At 30.3% G+C, this 18000-nt stretch overlaps 1 protein-coding gene across 3 annotated transcripts in view; it reads left to right on the forward strand.

Moving 5' to 3' along the window:
* KIFAP3 (kinesin associated protein 3) overlaps positions 1-18000 on the forward strand; it is a 154057-nt gene that overhangs the window by 37914 nt on the left and 98143 nt on the right. For all 3 annotated transcript variants that reach the window (XM_081297522.1, XM_081297521.1, XM_081297523.1), the window contains exons 6-9: positions 4951-5050; positions 6699-6823; positions 8500-8598; positions 13869-14047. In XM_081297522.1, coding sequence (XP_081153648.1) covers positions 4951-5050; positions 6699-6823; positions 8500-8598; positions 13869-14047 — 503 coding nt within the window. The remainder of the gene's footprint in view (positions 1-4950; positions 5051-6698; positions 6824-8499; positions 8599-13868; positions 14048-18000) is intronic.

The following is an 18000-nucleotide window of genomic DNA, read 5'->3' on the forward strand; positions in this document are numbered from 1 at the left end:
GGTGCTGAGGATCAAACCCAGTGCCTCCTATGCACTAGGCAAGTGCTCTAAAACCCCAGCCCCTGTAATACTTTTTAATGTATTTAGGAATATTTTCTCACAATGTATTACTTTTCTGTTTCTCTTTCTGTTACTTGTCTGTTTCCTCAATCTATTACTTGTCTATTTCCCATGGTATATCTTTTTTTCATACTTCTACTTGCACACCATGTGTGTCTTTGAGTCTAAAGTATTTCTATTTTAGATAGCATATGGTTGAATTATGTTTTTTTATTCATTTTTATCCATCAAAGTGTTTAATCTATTTAAGATTAATGTAATTAACTTATAAGTTAGGAATTGAATCTAACATTTTTTATTTATTTTCTATATAATTCTTTTTTTATTATTAATTCTAATTTGTTATACATGATGACAGAGTACAATTCATTTCATGTTACACATATAAAGCACAATTTTTCAAGTCACTGTACACAAAGTATTTTCACACCATTCATGTCTTCATACATGTACTTAGGGTAGTGATGTATAACTAATTCCACCATCATTCCTACCCCCTTTGTACCCTCCCTGCACCTCCCTCCCCTTTGCCCTATCTAAAGTTCCTCCATTCCTTCCATGCTCCCTGCCATCCCCATTATGAGTCAGCATCCTCATATCAAAGAAAACATTTGGTCTTTGGTTTTGGGGGATTGGCTTTCATCACTTAGCGTTATATTCTCCATCTCCATCCATTTACCTGCAAATGCCATTTTATTCTTTTTTAATGCTGAGTGATGTTTCATTATGTATATATACCAAAGTTTCCCGATGCATTCATCTACTGAAGGACATCTGGGTTGGTTCCACAATTTAGCTATTGTGAGTTGTCCATTGATATAGCTGTGTCCCTGGAGTATGCTGTTTTTAAGTCCTTTGGGTATAAGCCGAGGAGTGTGATAGCTGGGTCAAATGATGGTTCTATTCCAAGTTTTCCCAAGAATCTCCATATTACTTTCCAGATTGGCTGTACCAATTTGCAGTCCCACAGCAAAGTGTGAGTGTGCCTTTTTCCCCACATCCTTGCCAACTCATATTGTTGTTTATATTCTTGGTAGCTGCCATTCTGACTTTTTCCTCCTTACTCCTCTATACTATTTAGCCATACAAATTACATATCTATATAAATCCATCAACACAATTATATAATTATCATTGTATGCATTTCTTTTTGTGGATTTAAGTTACTGTACAGTGTTCTTTCATTTCAGTTTGAAGAGATTCCCTTCGTATTTCTTGTAGATAAGGTCTGCTAGTTATAAATTCTCTAAGTTTTTGTTGACCTTATAGTAACTTAATTTTATTAGTTTTTTTGAAGGATAGATTTGTTGTATATAGAATTTTCAGTTGATAGGAGTTCTTTTATATTATCCCATTTGCCTACATGTGTGTATGGTTTATGATAGAAAGTCAGCTGTGATCTTTTTGAGGATTCCATGTATATACTAAATTGCTTTTCTTTTGCTACTTTCAGCATTCTCTTTGCCTTCGTTCTTACCAGTTTGACTCTGATGTACTTTATTGAGTGTTTGTTGTTGTTGACTTTGCATTTATCTTACTTGGAGGTTGTTGAACTTTTTGAAGGTTCACATTAATATTTTTCCACAAAAATCAAGTTTTGGTCATTATTTTACTAACTATTCATTCTGCCTTTTTCTCTTTTCTGCCCTTGGGATTCCCATTATGTATGTTATTACGCTTTGAGGTGCTCCCTAGGTCTTTGAGGCCATTTATTTTTTCTTCATTCTTTTCCTCAGACTGAATCATCTAAGTTGATCTGTCTTTACAGATCTTTTTTCTTTCTGGTTCATATCTGCTGTTGAGACCTTCTTAATGAATTTTTCATTTCAATTATTTTATTTTCAACCAGAGAATTTTTATTTGGGTCTTTTTTTTAATAATTTGTATCTTTGGTGAAACATCATTCTTATATCTTTATATACTTTATTACTCAGCCATGATTTACTTTAGTGTTTCGAATATAATTATAGTAGCTGACTTAAAGTCTTTGTCTCATAAATTCAACATCTTTGCTTCCTCATGTACAGTTTCTTGTGAATACTTTATTTCCTGAGTATGGTCCACACTGTTTCTTTGCCTTGTTGTTGTTGAAATAATATCATTATAACAACTTTGAAAATCAAATTCTCACTATCACTAGCGGTTGTTATTGATGTTGTTTGTCTGTTTACTGAGTTATGTGGATTGATTTTATAAAGTCAATATCCTTTGCCTGTATGTCCACTGAAATTTCTCCTCAGTTAGCTTAGTGGCCAGCCAATGTTTGGACAGAGTTCCTTGAACATTTGGCAATAAGTTTCTGAGCCTTTGCTAAGGGATTCTCTGTATTTTGGGGCATGTCTTTAATGCTCAAGCAGGTTGTTTAAAAATTTTTCTTTACTTTCTGCTTTTGCACCTTGTCTCGGGTTTAGCCAGAGATGAGAGATGAGGGCCTTCAGGTCTTTCCCTGGTAAATGTACAACCCTGCACCTATGCATTGCCTTCTAGATTCCCAGGGATATATTGGAGCTTTTTAAATTCCTATGAATATCTGATTTCTCATTTTTCCTTTTTTAAGTTTTTTGGTGAACCTTTTGTTAATCCTGTTTTTTAAAAAAGAAAGCTGATATGAGGCTACCTCAGGCCGTTGTTATGTTACCAACAATAGTGTTTGACAATTATCCTGAGTTTTAAGATACACCCCAAGAATGGAGTTTTTCAGCAAGTATCCAGATAGGTGGGTTAGTGATAGTTCTCTGCAATGGAGCCTCAGGCTCCTCTTCCCTGTAGCTCTTGCCAGGCTACTCTGCTGGCTTTTATAGTTCTTGTAGTTGTGATACTACTGGTTTTCAAGGAACTACAAAGCTAGACAGGATAGAATTAGGGTAAGTTGAATTGCCATGAAACTCATTCTTCTTACCAATATTCAGCCAATTTTTCTGTGAGTTGTTTTTAGTTAATTCCCTTGGTTTTGAAAAAAATTGATTTTGACAGTTTTTGCCAGATTTCTTATTTGATCATGGAGGAGTAGATTTTGGGAGGTAGTCTGCCATTCTGAATGTGCCTTAAATTCATTTTTGTTAAAAATGATGAGTTAGGGATGTAATTTTACTTTTTCCATATTGGAATAGCCACATATTCCAACCTAGTTAGTGAATGCTCTTTCCTTTCCCCGTATTCAAAATGTCTTTTTTTACTATATGCCTACCATTCTTCTATGGAATTGATGCTTTTTGAAAACTTGAAAAGTTATTATTTGCCAAATACTATACCCATGTATTCATGGATCTATTTTAGTGTTCCCATATTTGTTCCCATGGTCTATTTGATGAGTTCCAAACCAATATAATCCTGTTTGTTGCTGTTGCTTTTTTGTTTTATATTTTGACTACAGTTTTAGAATATTTAAGAAAAATGCTCTAATTTGCCTTTTTTTTCCTTAAAAACTTGCTCTGTCAGTGTTGTACATTTGACTAATGTATAATTTTGAGATACATTTATGTATTCTGTGGAAAAACATAATTGCATTTTGATTGAAATTGTTTTCAACTTATAGATAAATTTTTGGTTACATTTTGATCTTTATGATTTCTTTTGGCTATTTCTTGATAACATGTATTGAATTCCTGTAGCTATGTATTTGTTGACATTATCCTATACTAAAGGAGAAGAATGATATAAAATTAGGCAAATAAATCACTAAACCTATAGCTAAATTTACATTATAGAATGTGGAAATATAATTAAAATATAGAATATAGAATTCCTTTGGGAATTACCAGATTCTTTATTAAGTAGGACTTTGGGGGGATTTTTTGCATATTGATATGCACTACCTTTCTACTTGTTTGACATTATAATAATTTTGTTTAAAATATACATTATTTCAGTGTTCTACATTGTGAATGTGAATAATATTGTGAAATGCTATTGTAGGATGTTTTTTAGTTGTCTAAAATATCCTCCACTAAGTGGATTAAAACAAATTCTGTACCCATGTATTCATGGATCTATTTTAGTGTTCCCACTTTTTATTCCTGTTAATAAATACAGTTAATTTATGTTTCATAATCTGAATAGCCAGAAAGTGGGGAAAAAACTGAACCTTTTTATAACGATAATAAATACTGATAATTCTGTCCATGAAGTACAATAGATCCTGAGTACTTATTAAAGACAGTTGGATTATGATTTATATATTTTTAACATACAAGTATTTTAGTTTCATAAAATTTTTAAAAATTGGTAAGACAATTTTTGGTAATGTAAAACCAAAGTCATTACTTTATATTTACTTAATATATGTAATTTTCATTTAGCAAATCATTAATTTTACTTTCCTTTAGATAAAAAATTTAGCAGAGATGCTCATTAACATGTGGGATCTAATTTTTGAAAGATATTTGTTTGCTTATGGCTGTTGGCAGGTGATACTGAAATAGACATTTTTTCTGTAAAATTTTATTTGATTAATTTTATGGAGCTAGTGTTAGTCTGCTCATACCAAAATGTTATTATTTTTTCTAGATTTATTTTAATTTTTCCCTTATACATTAAATAAGATGTTAGAAAAAAATTGGTACCAGAGTAGTAAGATTCCAAGTGGAAATGCAAATTAAGAGATGAATGGCCCTTTTTATTATTTTATTGTCACCATAATATTATGTTACTTTAAACCATATTTAACTTATTTGTAGTTTAGACTTGAAGATGTTCATTATAAGTTTTTAAGTGAAAGTTTATATTATAATTTTTAAAATAGCTTTCTGTATTGGAAAGAAGTATCTTACTTTTTTGTCCCAGTTTTAGCTTAGCTTTGTAATTTATTCATGAGTCAACATTTAAAACCAGTCACCCTTTATACTAGAGGCAAGGGAAATGATTATCTTTGTATGTCTCCTTTTTCTTTAGAAACTGCCCTTGGTGCGTTGGCAAGAGTCCTGAGAGAAGACTGGAAGCAAAGTGTTGAATTAGCTACAAACATAATTTACATCTTTTTTTGCTTTTCTAGGTAAGTATAAAACTTATAAAATAAAAGGCTGGTCTATCTCCATTGCTATTTGTCTGCGTCAGTTTGTAGATTATAGGTTCTCTGGGTCTTTCTGTATATTTTCCTATGCTCTACCTTTTGTTCCCTCTCTTTCCTTTTGTTCCCTCTCTTTCCTTTTCTGTTTTGCTCTCAGTTATCTCTTCATTTAGTCTGTACTTACCCATGCCAGCACACACACCCAATGGGTTAGTATAATGGTTTAGGGTTTAACATTAGAGTTTAACATTTGAATCCAAGCCTACTATTTATTAACTGTGTGAATGTGATTACTTTACTTAATTGTGCCTCAGTTTCCTCTTGTGTAAAATTTGAATAGTAATAGTGGTAGCCTTTTCAGATAGTTTTTAGTTTTAGATGAGTAAGAACTACAATTCTTAATAAAGTCTGATCCAGAGTAAGTGCTCAGTAAATGTTTTTGTTATATATACATATATATGTGCAAATACAAGTATGTACATATTATGTATCATATTTTTTATCATATATTTTTAAATATCAATTTTATTTTTTTATCAATTTTGTACATATTTATGGGATAGAGTGTGATGAGATATTTGCATACAATGTATAATATCCAATCAGGTCAATTAGTATATTTTTCTTTAAGTTTTTATCATTTCTTTGTATTGAGACTTTGAACTTCTTCATTCTAGTCCTTTATAAAATAGATTGTAAATTGTTGTCAGATATAGTCATCCCACTATGTTGTAGAACATTAGAATTTATTCTCTCATGTAACTGTATGCTTCTATGAAATCAACTTTTTTGTCTTCTAAATAGGAGTAAAGAGTTACAGTATTTGTCTTTCTGATCTAACTTGGACACCTAACGTAGTGTACTCCACTTCCATCCATGTCACCACAAATGACAGGATTTTTTTATTTTTATGGCTGAATAACATTGCATTTACACACAAATATTCTGAAGAAAAATGTTTGTTAAGACATCATGAAAAATTTCTAGCAATTCCTAGAAAATTGCTTGCCTCCATTCTAAAATGCCAGAATTAGCAAATAAATATTTATGGAATAAATTATTTGGATGAATTAATTGTCTAGGAAACATGTAAAACTAAATTGCTAGTATTTTACTAGTTTATTCTGTTACAATTTATTCAAACAATGAATATAACCTGTCTAGTATGGTACATTATCAACTTTGTTAGTAGTTTGAAAATTTATTCTGAGACTATCCAAGTAGTTAATATTTTTGTGCTTAATTATTTTTTAAAAAACATTCATTTTTTAGAAGTAGTTGGACACACTACCTTTATTTTATTTATTTATTTTATGTGGTGCTGAGTATTGAACCCGGGGCCTCACACGTGCTGGACCAGCACTCTACTGCTGAGCACATTCTAGCCCCTTTTGTGCTTAATTATAAAAATTTTATTTGATTCTTAACTTCTTAAAATGTATGGTGAGGGTAGTATATTAAAATATATTGAAAGTAATCTTTTATATATATCTGGCAATTCCAAATCTTCCTAGTATATTAGAGACATATTCATTTATTGAAATGTATATGATTTGTGCCAGTGTTTGCTGAAACCAAATTTCATGGATCAACTGTATTCCTTTAAATACATACTAAAATCTCTTCTTTAAAGCTTTTCTCAGTTTCATGGACTTATAACTCACTATAAAATTGGAGCTCTATGTATGAACATCATTGATCATGAGTTAAAAAGACATGAGCTTTGGCAAGAAGAACTTTCCAAGAAGAAGAAAGCTGATATCCTTTCAGAGTGGCATTTTGACCTATGCTGCCTATTGATAAAGATGGTTTTGTTTTGTTCTTTTATTATTATTATTATTATTATTACTTATCACATTACTTGGAAACCATTAAAAAGTATGTTGATGGTTAAGATAAAGATTCAGAGTATCAGAATAAATACAGTTTGACATAAGCATTTTGCCTCTTCTGAACTTGGATTAGTTAATGAAGTGGAAGGAAGAAGACAGTAGTAGTTCAGGATAACTGAATAGCTGAGACTCTAAGTAGCCTCATTATGTCTGCTAAGATCCATTGGTCAGCTGAAGCATGGGTCACCATTGTTGCTCTTGTACTTCTATTCAAATACAAAGAAGACTTTAATGGGAATTGATGTGAATTGTGTAATGAACTTAATTTAACGTTCTGATTTTCTATTAAATTATGTTTTTCTAGTTAAGTGCAAAAATACTGTTTTTGTTACTAGGGATTAAACCCAGAGACAATTTACCATGGAGTCACATCCCCAGTCCTTTTTATTTTGAAATAGGGTCTCACTAAGTTGCTGAGGGTCTTGCTAAGATGTTGAGGGTGGCCTTGAACTTGCAATCTCCCTGCCTCATCCTACAAGTTGCTTGGATTATAGGCATGTGTTACCATACCTGGTGCAAAATACTGTTCCTAATAAATACAAATTTGAGAAGCTTATAGAATGATAGAACCTGTGAAACAAACCTCAGAAATTATGTTCTAACTTACATTACCATATTATAATTTTTTTCTACAGTTAACTTGAAAAATAATTATATAGTCTTAACAATGTTATTGCCTATTGGTTTAACCCATTCTGTGGTTTGGAATTCTATTTATTATAATGTTCCTTCACTTAATGAACCAAAGTCCATCTCCAAATAACTTCCATCCCTTTAACTATTATCTACTGAAGTAATATAGAATATTCTTTTTAACATTACAATTCTCCTCTTATTTAAAAATACATGTCATATTTCTTCGACAATTTAATTTTTATAGATTGAAGGCTGGCTTATTCATATCTATCCTAATGTGATGTTTTTTAGATTAACAAGTCATGCTCATAACATTCCTTTTAATCCAATTTTTATTGATATCTTTTAAAAAATAAAAACATTATTCCTATTTTACAGAATAGCATACATTTTTTAACTCCCTTTTGTGGAAAAAGTGGACCTTTTTCTTTGGAATGTTTTTCTCTTGGCATCTCTAATCTGAAGAGGATGCAAAGAGCTTTAGATTTAATCTGCATTCTTTGAATCCATTTTGGGCATCTATTTGAAGTAAAATCTAGTATTCTTAGTAACTAAATCATTTTCTGCAAGGCAATAATTTTGGCATGGAAGCACTTGATAATCATTTGAAAGTTATAGAGTTGGCAACTTACCTAAAATATTTACACCTAATTTCTAGGAATTCAAGTATTTGGTGAAATTCAAATATTTCCTGATTCAAAGGAATCTGAGGAAAACCTTGAATACTGGACTAAGGTGTCCTGTTAATAGCACAAATATTGGGCAGAAAACAACATTTTAGTTAAACTGTTGGTTAGAGAAAATAACTAAAGTTGCATATAAAATATTAATAGTATTCTTCTAGGTATTTTTCAATAGGTTGTCTTTGCTTTGGTTAATATATATGATCCTTAACTTAGTTTTTACTTGATGAAGACCTTGAAAATCAAACCTTGAGAAAGGATTATGAAAAAACTTTTAAAAAATACCAAGGGCTTGTGGTAAAACAAGAACAGCTACTACGAGGTATGAATTTCTAAGCAACTGGTAAAGCAACAGAGAGCTTACTCTAATTTGTTTTGTTCCATTTATGTCCTACCAGTGAACTAATACCAGAATAATGAGAAATTCTATAACTTTTAATATGCTTCAAGTTCTTCTGTCCTTAGTATGAATAATAGTATTTTAAAGTTCACTATACTGTTTTTCACAGTTTAGCCCCTAAGTGTATTTTAATTCGGTGTGTGACCTTTACAATGAGAATCTTTATCCCTCAAACTCTTAACTTAATTTGTTTAATCAAGTGAATTATTTGATTGCATTCCTAGAAAAATGATGCAGAAACTTACAAAATATTTCCCTTGTTTATAGCAAATATCCTTATTTCTAAGCTTTATTAAGAGGTGTAAAATTTAAATGACATGGTTTTGCAGTCATTAGTGAGATGCAAAATCTTATGATGGTTAGTGAGAATGATCTTGATCTTTGAAGAATGCATTCATTTTCTGGTTTGTATATGGCTGTTAACTTTGTGCATGGAAATATTGTAAACTCTCCAAAAATTTTGAGTCCCTGAAAATTATTAGCACTTTTAACTGTACTGAATTTTTTAAGTAATTGAATTTGAGTAATTTAATTTAGCTCCACCTATTGAAGAAAAAGCCAGATTTTCAAAGTTAATTTTAAACAATCTAGAAAATAATACATATGACAAATGTCAGTATATAACCTGAAATGCATCAGATCTAAACAAATCCAATTGTTTTCATGTCATACTCTCAAAGCACTACGTTGATTTTTTTTTTAACATGTAAAACTTTAAGCTTTGTTCCTAACCAAATATTTTACTAATGCAAGTATTTTATGTTCTCTTAAACAGCTTTTTTGAAGTATAATTGATAAACATTAAAGTATATAATTTTAAAGTATACATTTTGGTAAATTTTAACATATGTAAGTAAATGTGCAACTATGACCACAAGGTAAAGAACATATCTATTACTCCTGAAGTTTCTTCATGTATCCTTGTAATCATCTCTTTCCTTCTCCCTTCACCCTGATTTCCAGATAATCACTGATCTGCTTTCTCCCACTTTGGTTGAATTTACCTTTTCTAGAATTCTTTATAAATGGAATCATATAGTATATATATTTTTTGTCTTATTTTGGTGAGCATAAAGATTCACCCATGTTGTCAGATTTATCAGTATTTTATTCCCTCTTATTTTTGAATTATATTTCTTTGTGTTTACTTGTTGATATCATTTGGAATATATCCAATTTTTGGCAATTACAATGCTGGTGTGAACATTCATCTACAAATCTTTGTATGGACAGATTTCATTTTTTTTTAACTTGTTTAAATACCTAACTGGTGATTTGGCTGGATCATGTTAAAGGTGTATGTTTAACTTTATAGGAAATTGCCAAATGGTTTTCCACACATCACTTTATGTTCCCACCGTGGTTTATGTGAGTTCCAGTTGTTTTACATTGTCAATGATTGATATGGTCAATCATATTAATTTTAGCTAATTTTAAATATTTGGAATGGTATCTTATTGTGGTTTTGATTTGGACTTCCTTCCTTATTATATTGAACATCTCTTCATATGTGCTGATCTGCCATCTCCTTATCTTTGTTGAAGTATCTTTTCGTATCTTTTGACTATTTTCTTAATTGGATTCTTTATTTCTTTATATGTTTTTTGGATGCAAACCTTTATCAAACAGGTGATACATTCAAAGATTTTCTCTCTCAGTTTGATTTAATTTTACATTCTCCTAATAATATCTTTGAAAAGCTGAATTTTTATTTTTTATGAAGTACAAGTTTTTTAATGTTTTATTGTTCATGATTTTGGTATTGTATCTAGGAGATCTTTTCCTAACCAAAAATTAACATTTTTCTCCTGTTTTGTTCTAGAAGTTTTATAGTTTCAGGATTTGCAGTCAAGTATGTAATACATTTTGAGTTAGTTTTTGTATATGGCATGAGGAATGGATCACATTTCTTTATTTTTGTGTTTGACTCTCTAGTTACTCAACACTGTTTGTTCAAAAGACTATCCTTTACTGAACTGGTTTCTGTCTTTGCCAAGCTCATTCATATATATGTGTGCATGCCTCTTTTTGCTTTGTATCCTGTTCTGCTCATTACTTTGGTGTAGTTTATTACCAGCAGCATATAGTAATCTATAAAGTGTTAATTCCATTTAGTATATTTTCATTGATTTTTCTGTTTGTTTTTCTATTTTATTGAATTTTATTTTAATCTTCATTATTTCCCTTCTTCAGCTTACTTGGTGTTTAATTTGCTCTTATTTTGTGTTTTAAGGTAGAAACTGGGGTCATTCATCTAAGACCTTTGTACTATAATGCAGATATTTAGAGCTGTAAATATCACTCAAAGCACTGCTTTGACAGCATCCCACACATTTTGATCTGAACTGTTTTCATTTTCATTCAATTCCAAATCCTTTCCAATTACCATTTTGGTTTATTCTTTGACTCATAACTTATTCAAAAGGGAGTAATGTTTGTTTTACATATATTTTGTTTCTGGGGACTTTTCAGATCTCTTTGTGTTAGTGATATTTAATTCCATTCTTACCAGAGAAAATGCTTTGTGTGACTTACATTCTTCTAAACTTATTAAGACTCACTTTATGGTCTAGAATTTTTTTTTTTTTTTTTTTTTTTTAGCAAAAGTCGCATGTGCACTTGATTGTACATTCTACTGTTTGGGGATGGAGATCTTGGTGTGTGTGTGTGTGTGTGTGTGTGTGTGTGTGTGTATACGTGTGCATAAAAGCATAGGTGTGCATATTTCTCCATTTTTCCTTATCTGTTTTCTTGTGGATTGAGGGTTTTTAAAATTCCATTTTATCTCCATTGTTGACTTAGCTCTAAATCTTTTGTAATTTTATTGATTGCTTTAAGGTTTGTATTACACATCTTTAATTATAAGTTGTCTATGTTGAACATACATCTTTAGTTAAGTCTGCTGTCAAGTAATATTATCCTATTTTATGTTTGTTAGAACCATTTTTTGTTTCCTGCCTTTTTTCTATTTTTAACATTTATTATATTTATATTATAAATCATAGAATGCATTATTTTATAGTCAGTTTTATTTTAAAGATAATTGAATCATAAGAAAATAATCTTGGGCTGTGGTTGTATCTCAGTGGCAGAGTGCTTGCCTAGCATGTGTCAGGCAATGAGTTAGAACCTTAGCACCACATAAAAAAATAAATAAAATAAAGGCATACTGTCCATCTCCAGCCCTAAATTTAAAAAAAAAAGAAAATAATATTGTGTATTTATGTGTATAGTTTCCACTGATCTTATTCCTTTGTTTGATAATGTATTTCTGTCTGGTATCATTTTATTTTTGCCTCTGGGATTGCCTTTAAAAATTTGTGTAGGACACATGTACTAATGATGATTTACTTTATCTTTTGTACATTTAAGGAAAACTTTATTCTTTTTTGAAATATTTTAACTTGGTTTCAAATTCTAGATTGAAGGCGTTGCTTTCTCTCTACTTCACTGTTGCCTTGCTTGCATTATTTTTGATGAGATGCCTACTGTTATCCCATCTTTGTAAGATTTCTTTTCCTCTGGCTGCTTTTAAGATTCTCTTTTTATTATTTGTTTTAGACAATTTGATTAGAATATACCTTGGTGTAATCTTCTTCGTGTTTCTTTTTCTTGGAGTTCAGTGAGTTATTGGAACCTGGGTTTATAGTTTTCATTAAATTTGAAAGTTTTCCTCTACTTCTTTAGGAACTTCAATTACAAAATTATTAGACCACTTGAAGTTGCCATAGTTCTCTCATACTCTTTGTTTTTGCTGTTTTTCTCCTATATGTTTAATTTTTGATAGTTTATGATTATTTCTAATTTCATTGATCTTTTTTTCCAGCTCTAAATTACAGGTTATTGGCATCTAGTTTATAATCTTCAAGCATTATAGTTTTCACTGCTAGAAAGTTTGAATTTTTTTTTATATCTCCCACATCTTTACCTAACTTTTAGAAGATCCAGAATACAATTATTTAACTTTGAGTGTTCCCATTTAATAATCCTGATGTTTTTGTCAATTCTAGGACAGTTTCCATGGCTTTTTAAAAATACTTATAGGTTGTATTTTCCTGCTTCTTTGAATAAATGGTAATCTTTGGCTGTTAGTGTGAAATCTACGTTGTTGGGTGTTGTATATTTTTTTATTCCTGTAAACATTTTCAATCTCTTTTAGGACATAAATTGAATTACTTAGAAAAAAATTAGACCTTGTTCTAATAATTTTGTTAGTCTGGACATAAGCAGCATGCTTTAGTTTAAAATTAATTATTCCCCACTATTGAGGCAAGACTTTCCCAGTGATTCTATTACCCCATAAATTATGAGATTTTCAGTATGCTTGGTACAAACAAGCATTATTTCTAGCCTGGTGTAAATATCATATGCTTTTTCTTCTAATTCTCTCATTTGATTCTGACCCCAGCCTCACTTAGATTTGAAGTGGTTTACAAATTAAATGAAATACTAAAATAGTGAGTAACATCAAGACTGTAAGAGAGCAAAAAGACTACTGAATAACTTACATAATTCTGACAGAACCTTTTTTATCTTAACTCAGAAGCTCCCTGTCAACAAAGAAAAATGAAAAAATGTTATGTTACATAATTTTCACTATTACAAGAAAACAATCATCAGTTTCCTTTTGAGAACCTAAGCGTTTTTATTATGGGAGCTAAAAGAAATTTTACATAGAACTAGTAGACATTGACCTCAATTCTATCTAGGATAATAGTCATATTACTGAATTTCATGTACCTTTCCCTGTGGTGACAAATAGAAAACCAGTTTGAATATGCAAAACCGGTTTTCATATCCCTACATGGTACAAACAAGCATTATGTTATGTTATTTTGGATTAATTTCTTAAACACAAACAGACCTTAATTGTTGAAGTTTTGATGTATTACCTTCTTTTGTATGTATATAAAAATATTTTTCCTGTCTTGTTTTAGTATCTGCTGACTTAAATACCTTTAATTGCTGTTTCATTACTATTAAACTCTAAGCTCCATGAAAATAGATATCAATGGCACTTTGTTATTTATCTATCTTATCTATATATTTTATATAAGATTTATGCCTCATTCAATAATAATACATTTTTCTAGTGAGCCAATTACTAATCTGTTATAATTTTTATATTACCTATTTTTAATTGTTGATTAAATATGCCAAGCATTTAACTCTCATCTGTTTTACTTTTGTAGTTGCTCTTTATTTGCTTCTGAATCTTGCTGAGGATACTCGAACAGAACTGAAGATGAGGAATAAGAATATAGTTCACATGTTGGTGAAGGCTCTTGATCGGGACAATTTTGAGCTGCTTATTCTAGTTGTGTCATTCTTAAAGAAACTGAGCATTTTTATGGAGAATAAAAATGATATGGTAACTTACAAAGCTCCTTCTTGAAATAGTTTATGTTAGCCATTTCAAGTTAGGATATTTTGGTTAAAAAATAAACATTTTTGTGGGCTGGGGTTGTGGCTCAGTGGTAGCGCATTTGCCTGGCATGTGTGAGGCACTGGGTTCGATTCTCAGCACCACAATGAATAAAATAAAGGTTAATCAACAACTTAAAAAATATTTTTAAAAAAGTTTAAAAATAAATAAAAATAAATAAACATTTTTACCCTTATTAAGGTAATTCTGAAATTCTGAATAAATATTTCAATAGCAATAACTCACTGAAATGGCTTCACATTCCAGATAATTAAAGCTTGCTGTTTAAAAATATTTTCTAATATATAGAATATATCTTGTCATATTAAATATGATATGTAGAAAGTAGTTTAAACTTAAAGTTGTATTTCAGGTTCATCTGATCTTATTTTCCCTTAAATATTTTGCCTTCTGCATTTCTGATATTAGTATGTGGAATTACAGTTTAGCATAATCTCTTCTTTGTTATCCACCTTTACAATTAGTAGCTACAACCTGTTGATTTTGCTTCTTAAGTATCTCTGGGAGCTATTCCTTCCTTATAGTTCCCTGTGCTATTGAATTAGTTCCTACCCTCTTAATTCATTCCTCTTCATTTCTTGTTTGCATTATTACATTAGGCTTCTATTTGCCTTTTTGTATTGTGTTCATATAATTGTCTTTATGAAATACAAGTTGAGCATGTATTATTTCTAATTCTGTATACATAATGTGCAAATATATAAAGGTAGATTATTTTCTTTTTTTTTTTTTTTTTGGTTGTGTTGCTGGGGATTGAACCCACTTTCTTAATGCATGCCAGGCAAGAGGTCTATATCTGAAATATATCCACAGCCCTAATGATAGAAAAAAAAATTCTTACCTGCTTTTTTCCCACAACATTAAAAAGTCATTGTTGACACTTATTATATTAAAATAGATTACACATTCACCATACATTGTTTTTAGATACTTAAATTGTTTATAATTTTAGGCATCATAAATAACACTTCAGTGTACATATTTGTATATACATTTCTTATCTATATTTCTGATTACTTTCTTAGAGTAGATAACTAGGAATGGCCTTAACTCCATTGAGGACCATTTTTAGAATTATGTGTCATTATGTGACTGGTAAAAGTCATTTTTCCTTCAAATAATCTGTCTAAATATTTAGTATTTCTGCCTATTCTTTTTTCTTCTCTTAAAACAAAAAGAACTAGGAAATTGCTTTTGTTATATTAAGTGCCATGCCATGCTCATTGAAAGCCTGAAGCTGATTTATCAAATTCAATAAGTGCCTTGAATTGTGACTGTTGAATATATGAAATTTTATTTTACCTTGATGTATTGAATGTGTTTTTATCATTAATATATAATTCTTGTGATGAATTATATACTTTCTATTGTTTTGAGAATGTGTGTACCTAAAGAGATTAATCAAAAACATGTTTTTTGTTTTCACTGACCTTATATCAGAGAAGAATATGATGACATGTTGATAAATATACTCCTAAGTAGTTAGGTTTTGTGGCTTAGCAATTGCTTCCTTTCACTGTAAGTTGAAATGTATTCTTTCATTTGTGTATTTAGATTAATGTAGATTAATCTAAGTATTTAGATTAGTAGTTTCTCAAAATTCAAATTTCTTTACCATCAGCATGTGTCTGCTATGTGTATTAGATTTATATTAAAGTATTGCATTTCTTTATTTTTTTTAAAGAGAGAGAGAGAGAATTTTTTAATATTTATTTTTTAGTTTTCAGCGGATACAACATCTTTGTATGTGGTGCTGAGGATTGAACCTGGGCCGCACGCATGCCAGGCGAGCACGCTACCGCTTGAGCCACATCCCCAGCCCAAGTATTGCACTTCTGAGCTCATTCTATCAAAAAAAATCTCAAGATGATTATTAAAATTATTTTCTAGTGAGGTTGGAAGATTTAAATCATCTCATCAAACCTTATTTTATTTTATTTTTACTGAAGAGGAAAAACTGAAGTTTCAAACAGTTAATCATCCAAAGTCAGGAGAAATATTTGATAGCCAGATTTTTATTATGCATGGTATACATTTCATTTTTATTATGGAAGATAGGCATCGTATGGAAACAGGATTTTTAGCACTCAACTGCACCATACTCACATGGCTAGATTTAGTGGCTTTAGCCTCTGTTTTTGCAGATGAACTATCAGAAGATTAGAGGCAATAATTAATTTACTTAAGGAAACAAATTTCTAGATTCTCTGTTTCATATTCTTTTTTGCCTCCTGGGCAAATTTTTTAAAGTCTTCTTCTATGTTGTTTTTAAAGACATTTTTAGCAAGATTAATAATAAGCAGTTTTTGAATGTTGGCTTCCTGAACGACTGAGAAGAGTACACTTAAAGGCGGAAGTCAACTTGCTGATAGATTATTGCTAAACTGTCACTTTGCATGGAACATTTTATAAAAATGTTAATTAACTATAAATTGCAGTTTTTAGGAATAGAATTGAAAGGGTATTGCATGTTGAGACAGTTGCTAAATTTGGCTCTTGAGTTTTTTTTCATCAACCAAAAAAGACATGTCTAGTAGGCTGTGTTAAATATAAGAGTTTTACCATCTATTGACCAACAGCCCATGCTTTACATTCCATAGTATGCAGTGGAAATGAAAATTAATAAGAAACTCATCAGGATATTTTATTGTGTTTTGTTATACAGTACATACATATGCTATTGCTTTTTCAAAAGAAAATATTGCCTAATTAGTAACAGCTGGTGGCAATTTTATTTAAAAAAAGAATGAGGGATGGCTGATCTATTTGTGAGGTTATATTATTTATTTAATTGAAGTGTTCTTTTTTCTTCTGATGTGAACAAATACTGACCTTGAATTTTAGAAATATATTTTAAAATAAGTTTGGTTTATTTAAAACAATCTTTCAACTAGTGGTTTCAATTGAATTATCATTTCTCTTTTTTCTGCCATGTCTTTCTTTCAGACCCATAAATCAGAAATATAAATCTTTCTTGATTCTGATACATCAGTACTTATATTCAATTAATTTCGAAGTTCTATCCATTCTACCTCTTAACTACAATGTAAATTCCGAAATAACGCACACACTAGTACTTTCTTAAGTTAGAATGTTTATATTGCTGTGGTGACATTATAACTAGTTTCTCCAGTTGCATTCCTACTGCTAAATCATGATACAGAGATCTCCTTAAAATTCTTGCAGTTTCCTTGTTGAAATTCCTTTCTAGCTCCCTATAGCCTCTAGATTAAGATGAAAATTATTAAAGTTTACAAGGTCTTTCATCACATGGAACTTTACAAATTCTCTCGCTCATTATTTTATTGCTCCCCAAGAACTTATTTTCTCAGTAACACAAACTCTCAAACAAGTCATGCTCTTTTTTACCTCTGTGTATTTATATATCAGGTTTGTGTTTTCTGAAGCATCTCTCTTATCTGTATGTCATTCTTTTTTTAATTTGTTTTAATTAATTACACATGACAGTACAATAATCTTGACATATCAGAATTATCATATTTCTTATGTAATATTAATATAATTGTGTTTTTATAGTTTATTGTTAGTGTAATATAACATAAAGGTAATAAATCATATTAGAATATGATCTTAAAAGGAACAACAAGAGTGTATATATGCTGCTTAGTTCCTTATGTTCTTATTTTCTAAAAACTTTTGGGAATTTTTTCTATATTTTGGACATAGTCTTTTATCAGTTACATGTTTTACAAGCCTTTCTTGTGGCATGTCTTTTCATTCTCCTGTGAGTGTTTAATATTGGTGAAATCCAGCATTTTAAAAAACTTTTTAATGGGGGCTAGGGTTGTAGCTCAGTGGTAGAGTACTCCTCTTGCACATGTGAGGCACTGGGTTCAATCCTTAGCACCACATACAAA

Source organism: Spermophilus citellus, assembly GCF_964194105.1.
Source record: "Spermophilus citellus genome assembly, chromosome: 6".
Lineage (NCBI taxonomy): Eukaryota > Metazoa > Chordata > Mammalia > Rodentia > Sciuridae > Spermophilus > Spermophilus citellus.